Below are 21,848 nucleotides of genomic sequence, written 5' to 3' on the forward strand. Positions count from 1 at the left end.
GAGGGTGGGGGAGAAAGAAAGAAAGAAATAGAAAGAAAGAAAGAAAGAAAGAAAGAAAGAAAGAAAGAAAGAAAGAAAGAAAGAAAGAAAGAAAGAAAGAAAGAAAGAAAGAAAGGGCACCATTTTAACTCTACTGCTTGGAAATGAGATTAAGAGAAAATCCTTGGTGTTCCTTTAAGAATAAATCTGTTTAGAAAATAGATTTACCACTCACAGACTTGAACATATCATTGTATGTAGAGTGATTCCTTTGTAAATGAATATTCAATAGCCTTGTTAACTAGGATACCAACATAACAGTTGACAGGATTCTACTTTCAGTCTCTGTCCTGTGTATTAGTATTGTGTCAGAGCCTTTTCATGGAAGGAAATATTGACTGAACGATAGGGCTGTTTGTTGGTGAGGGTTTTGGCTCAGAATTCCTATAAGATACTTGTTGGGCAAGGGAGAGGAAAGGTTTTTAAATGCCACCTTATTCCTTTGAAGTTCCAGCCAGGCATCTTTTGCTCTGGGCCCCAGAAGTACCATATTTGTACCTGAGCAGCATGGAGCCAGGGTTAACACAGCTCACCCCCACCCTTGGCGGGTCCCCTATTGCATTGCTCATGTTTGAGGATCCAGACCATAGTTACCTGTGTGAGAAGTAATGTGTGAGAAGAAAACTAGGAGCTAGTAAAAAGGAAAGCTTGGAGTAATAGAAGGTAAATTTAGAGGGAAAAAACAAGGGCAAGGAGCTGGGGGGAGGGAGAAAGGGGGATGGAGATTGAGAGGAAGGAGGGAGATGCAGAGATTGAAATTGGGGATGGGATGCTCAGATTTTCTACACAACAGCCCTCAGAGAATCTTACCTACAGTGTGGTACTGGTAGGCTTTGCATGGCCAGCTGTGTTCTGTATAAAAATATGCATACCTATGCATATGTATGAATGTGCATAATGAAATAAGCTTAGAAATCTTTTGTGGTGATACATAAGTCAGCTATGTAATGGTATCATTTAACTAGCACAATCTTATCACTGGAAACCTCACCACAGGCAAAAAAAAAACCCCAAACCCCAAACCCAACCAAACATCAAAATTTAACGTGGGTCAGTATATATATTAGGTTCAAATAAATCAATGGCTTGGACTTGAAGGTTTTCTAAGTGCATTTAATTATGTTCTAATAAACATTGGGTTTTTTTGATCTTGGCAATTTTATGATGGATCACAAATGATATCCAACTGTGACTAACATTACTTGCTCATACAATCATGTTTCCTGAAGCTTAGTTTGGCACACTAACTTTACGTTTTTAAGCCTCTGTCAAATGCAAGATCTAACCATCACCTTTATCGGAAATACTACAAGTGTTCCACTCCATGCAGGATACTATAATCAGAAGAGCAAAGGTGTTATGAGAATACTAGAGTTCTGTGGCTAAAACAGTGGACTTAGACTGGGCTTTAATCCCACGTTGACCTCAAATTTGTGTGGCCTGTGTGGTAAGCCACTAGACATTATCATATCTCTGATCTCATCCTTGATTCATGCCATTGGTATAGATCACAGCCCAACTATGCCTTCTTATCCTGCGACATTTTTATCCTTGTTCTTCTAGAGACCCTTCCAAGAGGAGCTACACAATGTGTCAGAGACTTTTGTTTAAGTTCTTTCTACATCTCATGGGTTCAAATATGGCCTGGTCCATCTGTTATCCTTTTCCCTTGCTCCTCTTTTCCAGCCAGACATTTGCTGATTGAACCTTCTTAGGTCATGACTTGCACCCAGGCTAGATCACAAGTGTCATAACATAAGGTCAATACACAAGTCTTATAAGTATTATGAGAAAGGGCACTTAATTTCCTTTTTTTTTTTTTTCATTTATCAATTTGTTTTTCAGATCTTCTATCAATGCCAGTAGTTTCTCATTTTCATCCCTTTAGCTTACTTTGGAGTATCCCAATTACCAATCCAAAATTCATACCTGTTATCTAACTTCTCTCATTTCTGAAGAAGGGATTGCTGAAAATCAGTCTTGACTTGGTGATATGGTATTAACCACAAGGTTAACTCCCCACCCCCACCCCATCAGCTCATTTTTTCCCCTAATCTATCAGAGCCAGCAGTTTTCTGTGTTCCTTTTTTTGGGGCAGGGGTGGGGGAGTGGGGTTGGGGTGCTAGGGGGAATGCAAGGTTTTTCTTCTTTCAACTTGACATTTATGAAGCACCTAGTATGTGCTAGACATGGGGAATACAAAGACATCAGGAAATAATTTAACCTAATCCAATCCACCTAGCTTGATGTTATCACTGTATATCCTTTTGGCTTCTCCACTGGTTCAGATAAGATGTTCCCTTTGCACAGCCGCTTGATCCCAATGATGAGCCCTGCCAAAGATCCCTCCTCTATTCATCCTGAATTCACCCCAACTGGGTAGGGGTAGGGAACATCCTGGAGGTCCTATGACTACTAAGCTCTCTATTCAGATAAAATATAGTATAATTATGGTGGCAGAAAATCTTCTGCCACCAATCTTCCTAAAGGTCTCAGCCCAGATCTTCTTTATATTGTGGTTGAAAAAGAACCCTTCTCTTACTCCTCTCCATGAAGCTAGAGCTTCTTCTGCAATTAAACAAAATATTTTAAGGGTTAGGCTTCATGAAGCAGGGCGAATAGGTATAAAGCCATAGTCCTATCTGGCAGGGAAGACATGAGTGGGAAAGGGAGGACCAAACTTGACTTGGTGAGCCCTAATGTATTATGTGCATGAGACACTGAAGAGGTTGGTTGTTACTCAGTGGCTTCAAGTGTTTTACCCAAACCAATACATCTTGTGGGCTCAAGACCAGATTCTCTGTACTACAGGTTTGCTCCCAATTACCTCCCATGAAACCTTATTAGTCTTTGTAGCTTAACTCTGGCCTCTTGCCAGAAGTCAATTTGATTTTGTTTTGTTTTGTTTTTGTGAGGCAATTGGGGTTGTGACTTGCCCAGGGTCACACAGCTAGTGTTAAGTGTCTGAGGCCGGATTTGAACTCAGGTCCTCCTGAATCCAGGGCCGGTACTCTATCCACTGCGCCACCTAGCTGCCCACAGTCAATTTGATTTTAACAAATAACTAATCATCAGCTGTTGACATTAGATCTACCAGTGTCAATACTATTCAAGTATATTTAAAAATATTTTGAAACCCTAATTTCTTTATTCTTTAGTGGTTGTGGTCAAACGATGCTGTTCTGTATTAAAGTGGTTTCCATCTTTCACTTTTGTTTTATGTGAAATACAAGGGCATTTGGCTGATGGAATCGTTTCTACTTCCTGTTTTTAACCCTCCTTGACTTCTGAAGATCTCTTCCCTAAGATTTTTCATCTTATTAAACAGTCAATTTGATATATAAATCATATAATCTTAGTTCTTGTCTGTCCCTCAGGATTTGTAATTTATTTGGACATTTGACTGCACAAAAGAATCTCTTCATTTCTCCATTATCAGGTTAAGGAGCTGGGCATCTTTTCATCTTCATGCATGTTGAAGAATCTCCATTATTGATTTACAGGGTGAAACTTCTGTAGCCCTTTCTTCTGCTCGAGATTTCAAAAACATCCCTTGAACTTTCCCAGTTTTTGTATGTCTAGATGGGGACCAGTTCTGATCAAGTTATATACTATTGTTTATTCAGTTTAAAAAGTTGATAGAGTGTGTGTGTGTGTGTGTGTGTGTGTGTATGTGAAGGTGGGGGGTATGTATATCCAGAATTGTCATTATCACTGATGTAGGGATTTCCAGGGTCCCAGGTTTAATTTCCTCTACTGATATAGAAGACTCAGAAAAAGTTTCTCAACTTCATTAAGAAGATTTCTGCTGTTATGGTTGTATTAATTAAGATGTTGTATGTAATCCATGACTTGTGCCACCCTATCAGGTGGCAATGTTCATTTCATGTACCACGCAGCAAAGAATGAATTTCATACCAATCTTTTACAGTTTATGTGTAATACAAGTACTTGTCTTTTCTAACTAATGGCATTATCTAATGTTACAGGGTTACGCTACAAGTGAAAGTATAAACTGTGCGAGGGTCCAATTACTTGTATATTAACAGAAGAGGCTTTATAATCCTGAAACCAAACAATGTAGCAACTCCCAAGTGACCACCACACATTAAATGCTTTTCCATTTGAATCTGGGAAAAAACAGAAGGGTCCCTCATGAGAAAACGTATGATGAAAAACTAACGTGCCAATTATGCTGGCAACATGGTTTTGCTGTCACTTAACTTATTATAATCACTGAGAAGGGGGAAGAAAAAGACACTTTATAATTTTAACTAATTGCACTTTATTTTACACCGAGGACATTTCATACGGATTATTCCAATTAAAATGGCAAACCATGTTCTGAAATCACTTTCATTTTAGGCCAACAACAGTTTGTCATGGTAATTAATAAATACTTATGCATTTAAAACAAATGGATGTTTTTTAAATTATTTAAGCCACACACTTAAATTGCATGTATAGTTTTAAATTATTTCAGCTTGCCAAAAATAGTATTGCTTTTTACATAATGGTTTGAGCTTTTATTTTGCTGACGCTGTCCAAATGGCTTTATTATTATTTCATAAAAAACTTCATATCACCATATTTTCAGCATCTTCTTTGGCTGCATGACAGTGATAATCAAGTTTGGTGATTAAACATAACGAAGGAGCAATTTATCATGAAAAAATAAATATAAGCAGCCCTTATACTTCAAACACAAGAGATATAAACATCAGAGCATTAAAAATCATCATGGCAAAAGTGGTAGATTTTAGATTGCAGTAAATCATTTCCTGGCTTTGAGAGATGGGAAAATTCCATTAGACTCCTTATTTAGTAATAAGAAGACTAAGTTATCACATAGTTATAACAAGGCCCAATTGTGGGAGGAATAACTGTTGGAACTTGACCAATTCTGACCTTGTTGCTATGACTATTACAAAACTGTTAATATCAGGAGAAAAAGAGAAAGCTTCATGGGTTTTAAATATAAAGCACCTCCTAACATTCCCAATAATTTTGCTAAGCCTATTAGACAAGCACTTGTACATCTAGGTAGTAAATATCACAGATTAAATGAGGAAGACTGGCCTTAGTCATTCTAAACACTGTCCTGGAGAATTTTGTCTACTCTGAGAAGCTGGGGAATGGGGTGGGGATGGAGAGAGGGATAAGCAGGATAAAACAGTTATGACTTCTTTATATAAGCGGCAATAGTTAAAATTCCATAAACCTTCTAAGTGAAAGCATTCTATTATCTCTAGGTTGCCACCTAGAGTTGAATGAAGAATGACAACTGCATTGTTAGGGACTCTTAACAGCGAGGCCCCATCATTTTCAAGTGCTAGCTTCTGATGAAGGAAGGGATCTGGTGCCTACCCACAATGAGTCCAAATGAGCTAATACTGCAGAAAATATAGATGTGAAGAATCATAATTTATTGTCTTACAGAAGATAAAGTCAAGAGAGAGCTCCCTTTAAAATATAACATAGAGTGTCTAGAATATCCAAAGTCTCATAACTGTCTCAAGGAAGAAACTTAAATAATAATAAAATTGATTGTGATGTACTTATGTTCCTAATATAACCTGATGGTTAAACATTAAAAAATAGAAAAAGTTGTTTAAAGAAATGCCATAGAAATCACGAAGACAAAAGACTTTCTTTAGCCTTCTACTTGAATAGATGATGACACCACACAGACTTGGGCAATATCATCATATTCATATGTTCTCTTCAAGAATGTGTCTGTTAGTCGTAAGCCAGAGACACTCTGATGGGAGAAAAAGAGAAAGAGAGATAGCAGTTTTCATTACTTGGCCAACAGTATAAAGGGCTGAATTAATAAGGACAAAACTTGGTATAAGTGGCTATCAAAATTTAGATTACAATTTGAAAGTGAATGTTATGCCTACAAACTTGACATTACTATAAATTAAAAGTCACATACTTGCAGTCCCTGTACAGAAGAAAGCAGCGTAAGGGCAAGATAAAGAGATGAACTTGGATTTAGCTTTCCAAGTTGTCTTCCTGAAACTCCACACCAGTGGATGGAATTTGTATTACACATCTCCAAAACCAGGTCCATGGTCCTTTCACTGCTGGAGAGATCAGAAAAACAGGAATAAATCTTGTTCCTTTCAGAAAGGTTTCAGTAGCACATTAATTCAGTTTCAATCAGTGCTCCTGTTAACGTTTAATAAACTTCCTCCCCCAGAACAGAAAGGAATACAAGCTGCAGAAGTAAAAGGCAATTTACTGGTTTTGTTTTAGTGGTATTGCCTGCCTGTATATCAAGTCTTGTATTTTGGGTTCATGCACTTATTTGTCAATGCAATGGCCCTGTAAAAGGACATCTTTCGATCCTCTTTATTCCCCTCCACATCTCTTTTCCTCCTCTTTCCCCGAAATACAAGTTGTCATTAGCTTCACGTTTTCTTGATTCCAAGATTCAGAATGGCATTTAAAGTAATCTGTCTATTTGGATGCTGGGTTTTCTGGTTTTAATTCTAGCACTGAACCTCTGGTTCTAGTCGCCGCTTGTTCAAAGTGTTGCTATTGCTCTAAAAGACATTCTGAATTCTTGCCTAATCCTGCTGCTTTCTAGCTCTTCTGTTTCGATTAAATGCTCTTCATAAGGAATAAAAAGGACAATCTGGGTCTGCTCCAAAATCCATTTTGATGTTTAATCCAATTCTCTATGATTTGTAGTGACAAGGCTCACAGACATGCAGATACATGAAAGTATCTGCCCAGAAATGAAGGTCACAGGACCATGTTCAGGTTTGATCATTAGTAATATTTCATCTGAAAATCCTACTGCTCACAACATTGTGCCAAAATTTCATTCTAAATAGCTTAATAATGTACTCTTTTTACATAACAGTTGCCTAAAACTCAATTTCCATGGCCTAGTTGGGTATAATATCCTAAGACATTAGACAAATGATTTTAAGAGAAATGTCTCTGAATCATCTTCAGTTAAGATAGTAAATCTGAAAGAAACTAAAACTACTGACTTCCATAGTTCCTCTATTATTAGAGATATACCATTAAAGTGTTATAAACCCCAGATTTTGGGGGGAGGTTCTTGGAAGGTTTGTAGATTACTTCAATTTCTAAATATTAGGAACATCATCCAATGATGAACAATTAGCAAATATCTTCACAGAATTAACAACAAATACCGTCACCTTGAACTATTTTAGCACTGATGCCCTTCAAAGTACTTTCACATCCAATATCTCATTTTCTCCTTCCCCTTTGCCTTGTGGGAAGAAAGGAGGAAACAAGCATTAATTAAGCACATACTATGTGACAAGCACTATGCTTGGTGCTTTACAAATATCTTATTTGATTCTCACACAATTCTGTCAGGTAGTTGCTATTATTATCAGTCCTATTTAATAGTTGAGGAAACTGAGACAGAGGCTAAGTGTTTTGCCCAGTTTCACACAGGTACTATGTATTTTGAGGCCAAATTTAAAATTGAGTCTTCCTGACTCCAGGCCTAGCTGTCTATCCACTGTACCACTGAGTCTTTTTGTAGGCTAGGCAGGAAAGATATCATCACCATTTCACTATGTGAAGAAACTGAGGAGCATGAAGGATTCCTGACTTGCCTAAGGTCACAGAGCTAATTAATGATCTATTAGACCATGCTTTTTTGTATGGAAAATGAGGTAACACCTCATGAAAACTCTGACAATTCATTACAATTTGTGTGATATGATACTGTCCCTCAAGGAGACATTCTTGTTTTTAACTTTCAGGATACAGAGGATGGATGATATTGTATAAAATGTAAGGCAATGCAAATGACTTTGAAGTGTGGCATGTGGACTCCATCTCACTGGCTTTATTGTCATATTTTTTAGGTATGTTGGCTCTTGGCCATTTTAAGAAAGAATATCATGTTCTCAGTTGCCTAAGTTCGTAAGATTCAACACAATTCAATAAAACGCAGAGGATATCTGCCGAGACCATACTTAAAAGGACAGAGGCATTTTCTAAATAAAAAATGTATTCTGAAGAGAAAAAAGCCAGAACACGGACATTACCTGCAGTTTGTTATTTTACAAGTAATATGAAAGGGTTCTTCCAGATTTACAGTATCTGGGATTGCCTCCAAAGACAACCTAACATCACCGTAACCTGGGGCCTGAGGGAAAAGAAGGAAAAAAACACCAGCATTTTATTTAATACAGGATACTGTTAGTTCATCCCAATGAAAGTATCAATGCAAATAAGGGTATGGACCAGGTCATATGATGTTTTTGGTATCCTGTTGGAAGTTCTAAAAATTTTATTCCTCTCCTTTTGGTGCTTCATTTCTACCTTTTGTGACACTGCTACCTTCATAATGAGAAAAGGACCTCCGAAGCTCCTTGTTCTTGCTACAATTATCCTCTAGCCAAACAGTTAGGAAGAACTTGGCAGATAGCTTGGATGTGAAGATGGCTCGAGGTGAAGATGGCATAGAGCCTTAGCAAGGTTCTCAGAGGTGTTACTGCTTCCATGTGCTCGATAAAATACCAGGAAGAAGAAACCACTATTCTTATCACCTGCAAGTAACAACTGGGAGGGTAAAATAATGGCTTTTCACAGATATATTAGTAATGATTACAGAAGCATCAAGATAATAGAGATACAGGAGAGGCTGTGATATAAAAAAAGAGGTGAAAGCTAATGCCAATTACCTTAATTTAAAAATTCTGTACATTTTAATTGGCATATTTTATCTTTACATCACCTTTATTTTCAAATATATCTCTTCCTCCCTTCCCTACAGTCAGCCATCCCTTTTAATACAGAATTTTTTTTAAAGAGAAAAAAGCAGTTCCATTAGCAAAATTTGATGGTATGTGCAATGTTCCACACCCATTGTATCCCAATTCTCTGAAGAAAGGAGGCATAACACCAACTTTCTAGTAGTTTGACTGGTTCAGCAATTTGTTTCTTTTTGAAAAAAGTGGCTACTTAAATAACACACATCTTTCCTTCTGAAATTACTATTCCAACATGGAGAGCAACTATTTTGCTCCAGCAATTTACAATAAGGCTAAGATTTTTCAATTGGACAGTCTTAACAGTCTGAGGAGCAGAGATGTGGATATCCTTGGAGCAAGAGCCACAGAAAATACAAATGCCATCATTTTCATGTTTTCTTGATTCATTAACATAAGAACTCAAACCTGCTTTAATGTGCTCAACATATTTGCCTTGTAAAATATGAAGTCATTTCTTACTTAAAGAGCTGTGAGTTGACCAGTCTTTTGTCTGTTGTCCTTTAGTGATGCTGTTCTCTTACTTGTTTGCTGATAAATACTGATAGGACAACTTATTTAACAAAGGAAAAGTCTGCCATGAAGAAAAAAAGGTCTCACCATTGTCTGTAGTTGGCTGGTCTGCAATCTTCCTCTTTCACCCAAGTTTGTTTTCCACACTATGTCTAATTTGCCGATTACTGTTACTCCCTTAATAATTCCAGCTTTTTCTGCAAATTCTTGCTTGGGCTTCAGACAGTATAAGTACTGCCGGGTATCCATTGGTTGCAAATATGTCCTTGAGCCAAATGTGGACACACTGAAGGAGGAACAGAATGGACAAAAAATATTTAAAAAAATAATGCCCTTCACCTCAAGCAAGACTATGGCTATAGTTATTCATTAAGTAACATGCTAAATGGATTATGTACCAGGTGTCACATAATATCAATGACTTATAATAGTTGAAGGGCTGGCAAATTTTCCTTCAGGGGTAGGAGACAGAAAGGCTGTCTTCATCTTCTTGATGGATATTCATCAAAAGAATACAGCTTACTTTACAAAGTTTTAGAAGGAACAACTCAGAGCAACAGGTAGCAATTAACATTTGTGTTCTCTGGGGCAACCAGGTGGCGCAGTGGATAAAGCACCAGCCCTGGATTCAGGAGGACTTGAGTTCAAATCCAGCCTCAGACACTTGACACTTACTAGCTTTGTGACCCCGGGCAAGTCACTTAACCCTCACTGCCCCACAAAAAATTTTTTTTTACATTTTTGTTTAATTTCATCTCCATACAAAGAATTTTCTAACATATGAGCTGTCTCATAAGGAATTAGGTTCTCCATAACTTGAAGTATTTCAAGCAGAAGCTTGATAAACAATTTTTTGGAATATTGTAAAAGGGATTTGTATGACTTGTAGAAAACTGGACTAAATGACCATCAAGGTCCAATGATAAATCAAGGTCCAATGATAAAACTATATGGGAGGGCTGTATGCTATGAAATACCTTTTAAAACAATTTGATAATTTAATATTGACAAATTTTGTTTATACATCATTCATTCCTGAATATTATCTCTTTCCCTCCCTTTAAAGAGTGAGCCATTCCTGCTAAGAGAAAGATAAAAAGCAGTATAGCACTACACACACTAAATCTGGTATTATATGCAACATTGTTCTCCCATTAGGAGAGCACCCCTGGGTCATATTTACATATCATTTAGTTTATTTTTAATCTTTTTCACTTATATTATAGTTGTGTGTATAGGTATATGGGTGTATGTATGTATTTTTCTGGTTCAGCTGACTTTACTTTGAATCAGTACATTTAAGTTTCCACTGCTTCTCTTCTTTCCCTACTTTACATTCACTGTTTCTCATGCACAACAATATCCTATCACATTCACGTACAATTTTATTTAACCACTTCCCAACTGATGGGCATCTACCTTAGTTTGTAATCATTTCCTACCACAAAATCTCCTGCTATAAATATTCTTATGTATACTTGGACTATATGCCCTGTGATGGTATCTCTGGGGCAAAGCATGTGGACATTTTATTTGTTTCCTTTGCATCATTTCAAACGACTCTATAGAATGGCTGGACCGAATCAAAGCCCTACCAACAGTAAATTACTGTGCTTGCTTATCTTCAGTGCCTCTACTACTGACTATTCCCTTCTTCTGATCAACTTTGCTAATTTGCTGGATATAGGGTAAAACCTCAGAACTATTTTTTCTTGCATTTCTATCATCAATCATTTGATTCTATTATTATTATTATATTAATGATCTTTCATATAGTTCATTTTCTTAATTCCTTCATCTGACATCATATAAATACAGGCAACACTCCATAGGGAATACTGTCCTGGATAGTAAGTCAGAGGACATGGGTTCTCATTCTAGCCATGCTAATTAATTAGTAGGCCTGTGGAGTAGGTGGTAGACTACTCGACCTCACTGAGCTTCAGTTTCCTGTAAAATCATGATAATAATTGCTGACATGCTTGTTTCTCGGGGTTCTTTTGATGATCAAATGTGAAAATGCATGTAAATATTTACATTTGATGTTTGTTTTTGCTGGGCAATTGGGGTTAAGTGACTTGCCCAGGGCCACACAACTAGTAAGTGTTAAGTGTCTGAGGCCGGATTTGAACTCAGGTCCTTCTGACTCCAGGGCCAGTGTTCTATCCCCTACACCACCTAGCTGCCCCCATGTAAATATATTTAGAAGGGTATAAAAGGCCTAATCTATGGACTCGATGTCATCCCAATTACGTAACTAAACAATTATTTTACTGAATTAGAAAAAAATAATAACAAAGTTCCTTTGGAGGAACAAAAGGTCAGGAACTTCAAAGAAACAAAACAAACAAAAAAGATGTCAAGGAAATAGTTTCAGCAGCAGCAGACCTTAAACTATATTATAAGGTGAGAGCATTGTTGAAGTGTAAAATGGATAATTTTGATTATTTTAAATTCAATTTTTCTTGTATAAATAAAACCTATGTAGCTAAGAATAGAGGGAATGCATAAAATTGGGGAAAAAACTTTCATGGACATTCTCTTGGATAGGATGTGATTGGGTTGGAATATTGTTGTGGTATAAGAGATAATGAGCTGGTTGACTTGGAAAGGCATGGAAAGACTTAGACTCATGAAGGAAGATGCTATCTACCTTTAGAGAAACAGATGATGAGTGGAAATAAGTATGGTCTTACATGTATGTGTATGAATGTATATGTATATAGATATCTATGTATCTCTATATCTATATCCATGCTTAATTGCAGCCTTCTTTAAGGTGGGGGGGAAGAGGGAGAAAAATAATAAAGTATAAAGCTCAAAGCAGAGAACAAAAGAAAACCAACAAGGAAGCAAAGAAAAGCCGGGCAGATTTGAAAATAATGTGTAGTATTTATTATATAGGTTTTCTTGAAATGGAAATTTATTGTTTTATATTGAATCTTCTCTTGTTCTGCTGTATAAATGGCAATTATTTTTTCTTTTCTCATTTTGTACTTAAGTCTAAAATTAAAAAAGAATTTACAAAAAAGGTGTAAAAGATATAAAATGTAACAAACTGCTGTTTATTACTCCTATTATTCTTATCCAGTACTCTCTCTCTCTCATCTTAAATATTCTTATGCACAGACTCATTATTCTAATTAAATTAACCATACTCATTTCTGGCATATAAACCACAATCTCATTGTTGGTGGCATGTGATGCAGTTCTAACAATAATTACTCAGAAAAAATCTGGGGACACTCACGGTTTTCATTTACAACTGAAATCCAGCCTCTCTTTATTTTTATGGATCTATGAATTATGAAACTCAATGGAAAACCAGACATTCGGAATATTTTCCCTTTCTTTATCAGTCACGTGCAGGTTATCCAAGCAGGCAGTTTTGGTAAGGAGAGGAATAAATATCGTGTTCTCCGCTTCCCTCCTTCTATTCCTCCCCTCCAATCTACTACACAAAATATTTCTTTCCTCCTCTATTAGGTTAGAATTGAGAGGGGAAATACTAGTCAGTGGACCAGGTGAAGAGGGATGGATCATTCTCATCCATCATTATGACAGGGTCACAATGATGGTTCTCATCCTTCAGGAAGGTTGAAATTTTTGTTCTTCCCTCTACTACCTTTTAATAGACTCTCCTTTCTTCATCTCTTCTTTCCTCCTCCATGCAGAACTTCCAAGGGGGAGAGATTTCCTCTTCACAAATGTTATCTCCTCTATGCCTGAGCCCACACTTGTGCTCATCCTTTTCAATCGCAAGAGAGTCCTTCTTATGCTCAAGTCTTCATGATCTAACCTTTTCAATATTCCTTCTCTCTGCTTTAAATGTGTTTTCACCTTACCTACACAGTAACTCTTCCCTTCAAACAAGCTAAATTCCTGGAAATCTGCACTGCTCACTTCAGCTTCTGTCTCTGCCCATTTCCTTTACCCCAAATGTCCTATTCTTTTGTCAACTCTTCAAAATCTGGTGTTCAACTTACTTTCTCTAGGAGACACGACTGGTTCAATGAATCTCTGTTCATTCCTCTGAGAGATTTCATCAGCATATGTGTATACAAATTGTACTACTGATGTGTGGCCTTTAAAAGTGTTCCTTTATTTCATAAACAGTCCATGCGCTCTTTAGCTCTCCAAATACTTGTTCAGGGTATAGACTGTTCTATGCATTCTCTGATTTGCCTCCCATCCCCATAGCATATAGTGCCATGTCCCATATAGTCTAGGTAGTTGGTAAGGTTTATTGATTTGGGTTTTATTTCCAAATCTTTTAAGTAAGGAAGTTTGTTGTAGTGGAAAGAACATTGGGATTTTAATTAGAAAACCTGGACCCAAGGCCTAGTTCTGCCATTTTGGGTACTACTGGACCGATAAATGTCCCTTTATCAGTTTCTTCATCTGTAAAATGTGTGTGTGTGTGGGGGGGTAGGGAGTACAAGTTGGACTAGAAGACTTCTAAGGTGTCTTCTGGCTCTACAGCTATGATCCGATGGCCTCTCAAGGCCTCTGCTTTCACATCTGTAAAATGAGGGGACTGGATGACATGATCTCTAAGGTCATTTCTGGCTCTAATGCCTATGATTCTAGTAATCTGCCCTTGAGTAAGTCCTAGTCAACCTAGATATCTCAGTTTCATTACCTTTTAAACAGAATTAGTACCTACCCTATTAACAATAAAAGGTTATTGTAAAGAATGAAGTATACATGTATATATACATTTACAACATTAATGATTAAGTATTAATCTTATATATTTTATGTATTATAAAGTAATTTTATATATTATAAAATATGTTTATGTATTATATAATTATATATAATGTATTATGTATATTTATGTGTATATATAAGATACATGTGTGTGAGTGCTTTGAAAAATAAAAAAGTGCTGCATTATTGCCCCTTAATTTTGTACTTAAAGTGTAAGAATGGCTAACAAATTAAAATAAAATAAAAAAGATGAAAAATCCCCAATTTAGTAAATGTCAGCATAGTCAGATGTATTTCAAAGGCAAGACAATCAATGAGACCTTATTTGTACTCACCCTTCTTCACCAGCCTGTTTCACAGCATTTAGTTCTACTACATTGTACATCATAGAGGGCTCCAATGAAACCTTCTCCATAAACATAGGTGAGGTTGTAATGTTTTGAATTTGGGCTTCAAGAAATACTTTATCTGTCTAAAGAAATGGGAAAATAGCCACCAAAGCACAATGGCATTTTAGATATTTAAAACAACTGCAGTATTGTAATTATTTGAAGAAAAAAATTAACCACAAATGTGATTAGTTCATGCCTGCAAATCAAAGTTACTGTAATTAATGCCAGAAAAGAAATCTTCATCCCAATATAATTATCAGGAGCAAAAGTGTTAGTCAACTGATATCTTGTCAAACAATGGATAGGGGAACGGCTGTGATATGTTTTATACTCAAAATTCTAAAATTAATCAAAATTTCACTGTAACAGTCTAATCTCTCAATAAGCTAAGAATTCAGGGGTTGGGAGTTAATCAGAGATATACTTTTGGTATGCATGAAATACCTTTAAAATCTTAATTTCTTTGAAGTGGTAGATATTATAGTGGAAAAATAATAGAAACTCTATTATAGTACATCATATTAATTTCATTTCCAAGAATCATATTGGCATATGAGAGTGATCACTAATGCTATACTTTGTCTATATAAATAAATAATCTTACTGTGATTGTGCAGTACACTTTCAGCTCCTTCAGTGTAGAGACTAAAATATCTGCTTATTTGATTAATCAGGCACTGCTTGTCAAAGTGAGAGTCTGATATTCTATGGGTGTTCAGTCCACTAATTCCTAAGGTTATTTTATTATAATAATAATAATAATAATAAATAATGTGTAATGTTAGCATTATGAGATGTGAAAAGAGACAGATATGGGGACTATATGATTTTTGTGGGGGGGCAGGAAAGAATCCCTGAACTTTTAAAACCAGGAACAGGCAATTTAATTTAGCCTTGCTGACAAGTTTGAAGACTGGTGGATGATGGGAAGCACAAGTTACCTGGTACTTAGGTATCTATATTTTATGTAACTGATCTGTTCCATAATTAGTCATGCAAAAATTGGTTTTGTGTTATTCAGTTTTGCTTCTTTCTGTCATTTACATAAAAACTTAGCATGAAGCAAAGTTTAAAAATCATGATATAGGCACTTGTGGGCATTTGTCATACAAAAGGAAACACAAACTGAAATCAACTTGGAAAAATAGAACTACAGAACTACAATCTAATTACTAAAATTTATAAATATTTACTAAGAACACAGGTTCTGTAATACATTGCTATTTTTCCCAAAAGAGAATAGCAATGTGCTATGGTAATTATAAAAGACATGATATTTCATGGTTACATTATGTTAGCACTTCCCCCAAAAGGTAGGTAAATATATCCCATCAATCCATTGCTTTAAAAATCACCATGGACCCAAACTTTAAGTTATTTTTAGAAGTACAAATTATCAGCATAAATTTAGGAAGAGCTAGGTAGGAGAAGAAAAGAAAAATAAGCAGCATAATGGAAAACCAAATTAGTTTGAAAAATAAATAAAAATCAATTTAAAAAAATAAACTAAGGCTATATTTAATGCTAAGCCAATTGGTATTGACATTAAGTACAGAAAGACACAAAGAATATGCAAACTGTTCAGCATATAAAAATATGCGTATTTTACATAGCTAACTGGAAAATATATTCTTGTATCTATTATTGTTAAAAGATCCAATTTTAACTACTCTGATTTAAAACTAATTGTATACTTAAATTCAAACAGATTATTACTCTCTACCTTGTTCAGAGTAGTTAAGATGGAAGGTTTAGATCAAGGCAATTGAAATCCCATGGCTAAGAAAAAGGCTAACATGCTTTTTTTTTTTTTTTTTTGGGCACGGCAATGAGGGTTAAGTGACTTGCCCAGGGTCACACAGCTAGTAAGTGTCAAGTGTCTGAGGCCGAATTTGAACTCAGGTCCTCCTGAATCCAAGGCCAGTGCTATGCCACCTAGCTGCCCCCAGCTAATATGCTTTTTAAAAATAAAGGCTAAGTGAGAAATAATGGTTCAAGGTGTAATTGTTTTATTATGAGAATCTGACATCTGAGCTGATATGTCTCATCTAACCTAGATGAGGTCTGGTACAATTTGAAAAAAAAAATCCCAGCTAAAGGACTATATCATAAGCAATATTCACAACCAACTTTGTTTTTCCACTATGCTTTATAAACAGATGTTAACAGGCAGAGAGTCAATTAGTAGACAGGAAGAAAAGCATACAAATTTGTAATAAATTAAATAAAATTACCACAGAACTGAGGTCACTCTAATGGAAAAATAAAAAAAGAAACATTAGAAAAATTAGAGTTAAATGTTAAAGAAAAAGGACAACTAACTTTCAAATAAAATGCATTACTGCATTTTTGAGGTACTTTCTAAACAAGACAGCATTAGTAAACAAGAGTATAAACAGAAAGAGGCACAAAGAAATCTGACAATCATTCTTCTGAAAAGGTACAGCTTAGTAAAGTTAAATGCCAATGGTATGGTAGGGGCACTTCTATGGAGAGAGCTGCTGTGGGATCAGATCCCATTACTTTATACTTTAGTAAGTTTTACTGACTTGAATGGGGTGGGGAAGAGGGTGTTGCATAGGTATTAAGGAACAAGACTTTGGTAAAATGTCCCACCCTCAGATTTAATGAGACTCCTAAAATCTGCACAGCCTAATCCAATGAAAAAGAACTAATAGAACAATCTGAATTTATATTGTATACTTTGGGAAGAATTCAAAGGCCTTCAGAGATATCATCTCATTTATTACTTTCTAGAATTATAGACTCTTTAGCACCAGGAGAGATCTTAACTAGGAATTTAGCTGGCTACTTTTCATCTGAGATAGATTACAAGTCTATTTGATTTTTAAAGATTTCAAAACCTCTCATAATTCAATGATTTTTTTTCTTCCATACCTACATATCATCTAGATGTCACAGCTTAAGCTCATTTGTCCTTTCTCTGCCCTCAGCAGAGATAGAGGTTACAACTTTGTGCAGGGTTCTTTCATAAGTTAGAAGACTATTACTAGACTGCTCCTGACACTTTTCTTCCTGCTGTTTATTAACACAGGCTAATAGGATACATAATTATTGGGAGGGGGGGAACCCTCTTTATCATGCATTAGACAAATATAAGGATAATGAGGTGCCCTTGGGCCAGGACCTCAGCATAGGAGGAGCAATTTACTGGGCTGGGGGTGGGGGAGGAACAGGAGAAAAGCCCATATTACCCAACCCTGGCAATAACATGAAAGTTCTCATGACACCCATACTAATAGCATTTCATATCTATCTTCGTTCCTAGTCAATGTCGGCTATGAAACAGATATTGATTGACTGGGCATGAGATACCCAGTGCCAGGAAAATGCCTAACTAGTCCCTGAGTTGTCTGCTGTCTGGTCTAAGTGGTGCTTTCTAAAGAAATATGTACATTCAAGCATTTAAGGTCTTGAGAGGCAGCATGGCCTAGTGAATAGTGCCCTTGCCTCAGTGAGGAGGGCTCAGGCTGCAGGTGTGCCTCTGACACACAGGGCTACGTGGCCCTGGGCAGGTAATTGTACACTTTGGTGTCCCAGGGGCAGTTGTCAATCTTCATTGTTACTAAGAGTTTCTCCATTGGAGGGGTCCTACTCTAATGAAACCACAAGTCTGGTTTAAAAAAAAAAAAGCTGTTATTACAAAATTCCATAATTACAGCTTGTCAGCAAACTTTAGATTTAGAATTACGTATATAAATGATTTCTAAGCATATTATGTTCATAGGATTATTAAGTTAGAGCTGAAAAGTACTTCAGGGATCATCTAGTCCCTAGCTTCTTAAACTGTGGGTAGCAACCCCATATGGGGTCATGAAAAATTTGGCAATTGTAAAAGGTTCTGTATACCTATTTTATATACCTATATACCAGGGTTGTGTAAAATTTTTTAGGGCAAAAAGGGGTTGTGAGTGGAAAAAGTTTAAGAAGCCCTGATCTAGTCCAACCTCTTCATTTCACAGATGAGGAAAATGAGGCTCAGAGAGTTATGGGATGTACCCAAGGTCCTGGAAAGAAATTAAGTATCAGAGCTGGGACCAACTTATTGTCAAACTCTTAAGAAGAACCATGTGACTATCACTTTTTTTATTTGACTATCACTTTTTTTATTTGACTATCACTTTTCTTTTTCTTTTTTTTTTTTTTCAGGGCAATGAGGGTTAAGTGACTTGCCCAGGGTCGCACAGCTAGTAAGTGTCAAATGTCTGAGGCCAGATTTGAACTCAGGTCCTCCTGAATCCAGGGCCAGTGCTTTATCCACTAGCTGCCCCAAGGACTCTCACTTTTAATGATGGAAATAAACCCAGTACTCTGTATGCCATCTCCTCAAAAAATTCTCACTGTCAAGTCACTGTGTTCACAAAAAATGTAAATACACACACCCTAAAAAAGGCTTTCTTTATTCATCTATAAAATGAGGAAGCTGCATTAAATGCTAAGCGAGGTTCTTTTCAGCTTTGAACTGATGATTCTGTGACATGATCTTTGCACTTTTATGCAAATCTACTCTTTTAAAACATTGTCACTTCATGCTATATATGAATCTTCCATGGGGATATGGGAGGGTGGTAGAGAGAGAAAGGCAGGGGGAGAGGGAGGGAGGGAGGAAAGGAGGGGGAGAGAGAGAGAGAGAGAGAGAGAGAGAGAGAGAGAGAGAGAGAGAGAGAGAGAGAGAGAGAGAGACAGAGAAATGAAAAGAGAGGGCGAGAGGAGGAAAGAAGTAGGAGGGAGGAGGAGAGAGAGAGACAGAGAGAGAGAGATTAGAGTATTTAAAATTTAATCAGGTTGAATGGTTACAGGATATGATTATTTCATGGTGTGTGATTAATAATAAGAATGTTGGGGCCAAGATTCAGCAAGAAAAAAGAAATAATATCAATTGTATTCCAAACCTTTACCCCTACTCCTGATTCTAGCTAAACTGGTCTATTCAGTGTTCTCTGAATGTACTAGATACATCCTCACTTTCTTGTTCTTTCTTATACAATTCTCCTTGTTTGAAGAGGCCTCCTCCCTCTTCTCATCTATGTCCTATATTTCTTATAAGGCCTAGACAATGTCTCATTTTCCCCCCAATAATTGGATTCCATGATTCTACTAATTGATCCAATCCTTTCTGATTCCTATAGGCCTTATTATCTGTATCACTCTCTAGGCACTTAATATATTTTTATTTTTTAATAAGTAAGTCTTGTCAACTAGATTTGAAATCCTCCCTATGGATTTCCCAAGTTTTCCAGAATAATCCTTGATTTTGTGAAAAGAAATTATACTTTTAATGAAGCTTTGTTTGTTTTTTGGTGAGGCCACTGGGGTTAAGCAACTTGCCTAGTAAGTGTTAAGTGTCTGTGGACAGATTTGAACTCAGGTGTTCCTGAATCCAGGGTCAGTGCTCTATCCACTGCGCCACCTAGCTGCCCCTTAATGAAGCTTTGTAAAACAAGTATTTTGTCAAACTACTTGTTCTGATTTTCAGTTCATAAAATCTGGTTATGATATTGTTATATCCCCAGTGCCATGCTGTATTCAATAAACATTTGTTGTTGATATCATTCAAAATGTAGTTCTTCAAGGCAGTCACTTTAATATTATACTCATTCTATTAAGATTTATTTCACAGTTAACTGGAACTTCTTAAGATCTAGAGACCAACAGAAATGAGACTGAATTAATGGGGTCCAGTGAGTGAACACAGGCATTCCTCTGTGATTCTACTGGCCTCACCTTTGACCACTTTTAGTTTTCCATAGGTCTTCTATCCTAAAAGCAGCTCTCCTCTTTTCCCCTCGACAAATCTTACTTTTCCCAGGAAACCTTTTAAACAATTATCAAGAACAACGGGTTTAACTTAAATCTAACGGCCCTTCAACTTTCCAGTTCAAACTCTGTGGCCTAGTTTATATGGGAAGTGAAAATGAGAAGTCTATGTGGTAAGGCTATGCTTAGTTCTTTTTTACAGCCCTCAGAACACTGAAGTCTTTGCTAGGTTCTTATGAACAACAGTTAGTATGTATTAATCCTATCTGAAATAACAATGACTAAGGAGAATTATAGGACAGGCATTCCAAGAAAATAAAATAAAACAACATTCACAGTAAAAATTGCAGATAGCCCTTCAACATTTAAGTTAAAAATGTTGGGAATAGTTGATTAGATGAGGCTTAATATCTAATTTATTTTACCTACTGATTAAATGTTAACTCATTTTTCATAAGCATAATCAGATTAGCATTTTTTTGGAGAAGTGAGGGAAAGGAAACCTATGATTTAAAAAAACAAACAAACAAGATCTTGATATTTAATTCGGAAAAAAATCTAATTAAATACCAAAAATCTTGGGGAAGAAATCCAATACTTACCTCTGCATTATAAAACTTGGTTTTCACATCCAAAGGTTTAAGAACCTGATTGAATAAAGCACATAAATTAGGGATTTGTCTTTTCTTCAAAGAATACTGTTATGGTATAAAATTTAATTATGAATCTCCAAGTATAAAATGTTTTAAAAACTTAAAAAATTTTTAAATAAAAAAAGGCTCTCAGGATGCTTAAAAAGAAAAATCCCAAGTACCTACTGTTAAAAGGCCATCATTTCACCTCTCTATAGCGAAAAGGCACATATCTATTTGTCCAGGAGATGCTTTAGCAAAATAATGGCAAATATCTTTCCTAGTGAGTTAATTTTCCTCTTATGGTCAAGCCTCCAAAAACATTAGCGGAGCTGAAAACTGTCTGTACTTTTAAATGGTTTTCTAGAAATTAAAAACAGAAAAGTCATACAACATGTTAAATTCAACTTATTTGGCCTGGATGATTCTTTTTGTGTGTGTGTGTTTGTTTTTTTGGCAGGGCAGTGAGGGTTAAGTGAGTTGCCCAGGGTCACACAGCTGGTAAGTGTCAAGTGTCTGAGGCTGGATTTGAACTCAGGGCCTCCTGAATCTAGGGCAGGTGCTTTATTCACTGCGCCACCTAGCTGCCCCCTGGATGATTCTTTATGCTACATTCCATTGTGTCCACATTTGTCATGAATACTTGATCAAGAACAATGCCTTTGGATGAAAATGTTAGAAGTTTCAGTATAAAAATATTTAATCTTATTTTCTTTTTGGCTCGGCATAGGCCTGAAAGTTACTCACTTCGTTTTGAATGTAAGTATATTCATAGCAGGGTAACAGGGTCTACAGCAAGAAATAAGTAAGCAATTGCATCTTATGGCCATATAACCTATTTTAATTAAATGCAGTACCTGAAATTTGAAGAATTTCCTAAAGTACATCTTTTCTCCACTCTGAGTAGTGTAGCTGACTGCACACACCAAGCTGAAATACACAGATGCTTGCTTTAATCATTCTGAATCAGTTTCTACTGTGTGGTTCTCAATATCACTTCTAAAATA

At 36.2% G+C, this 21,848-nt stretch overlaps 1 protein-coding gene across 5 annotated transcripts in view; it reads right to left on the bottom strand.

The window, feature by feature from the left end:
• Nucleotides 1-4,304: 4,304 nt before the first annotated feature.
• The window catches only part of TRAPPC13 (trafficking protein particle complex subunit 13), a 40,465-nt gene continuing 22,921 nt past the window's right edge, over nt 4,305-21,848 (bottom strand). The window contains exons 6-13 of one of the 5 annotated variants that reach the window (XM_043979393.1): nt 21,699-21,771; nt 20,812-20,856; nt 16,666-16,683; nt 14,375-14,511; nt 9,414-9,612; nt 8,088-8,188; nt 5,978-6,125; nt 4,305-5,800 (exon numbers count right to left, since the gene is read on the bottom strand). In XM_043979393.1, the coding sequence (XP_043835328.1) occupies nt 5,693-5,800; nt 5,978-6,125; nt 8,088-8,188; nt 9,414-9,612; nt 14,375-14,511; nt 16,666-16,683; nt 20,812-20,856; nt 21,699-21,771 (829 nt within the window). In that variant the 3' untranslated portion in view covers nt 4,305-5,692. Of the gene's footprint in view, nt 5,801-5,977; nt 7,295-8,087; nt 8,189-9,413; nt 9,613-14,374; nt 14,512-16,665; nt 16,684-20,811; nt 20,857-21,698; nt 21,772-21,848 lie in introns of those variants that run through there. The other 4 variants (XM_043979392.1, XM_043979395.1, XM_043979394.1 and 1 more) reach the window with 4 other exon arrangements.

Source organism: Dromiciops gliroides, chromosome 1, assembly GCF_019393635.1.
Source record: "Dromiciops gliroides isolate mDroGli1 chromosome 1, mDroGli1.pri, whole genome shotgun sequence".
Taxonomy (NCBI): Eukaryota; Metazoa; Chordata; class Mammalia; order Microbiotheria; family Microbiotheriidae; genus Dromiciops; species Dromiciops gliroides.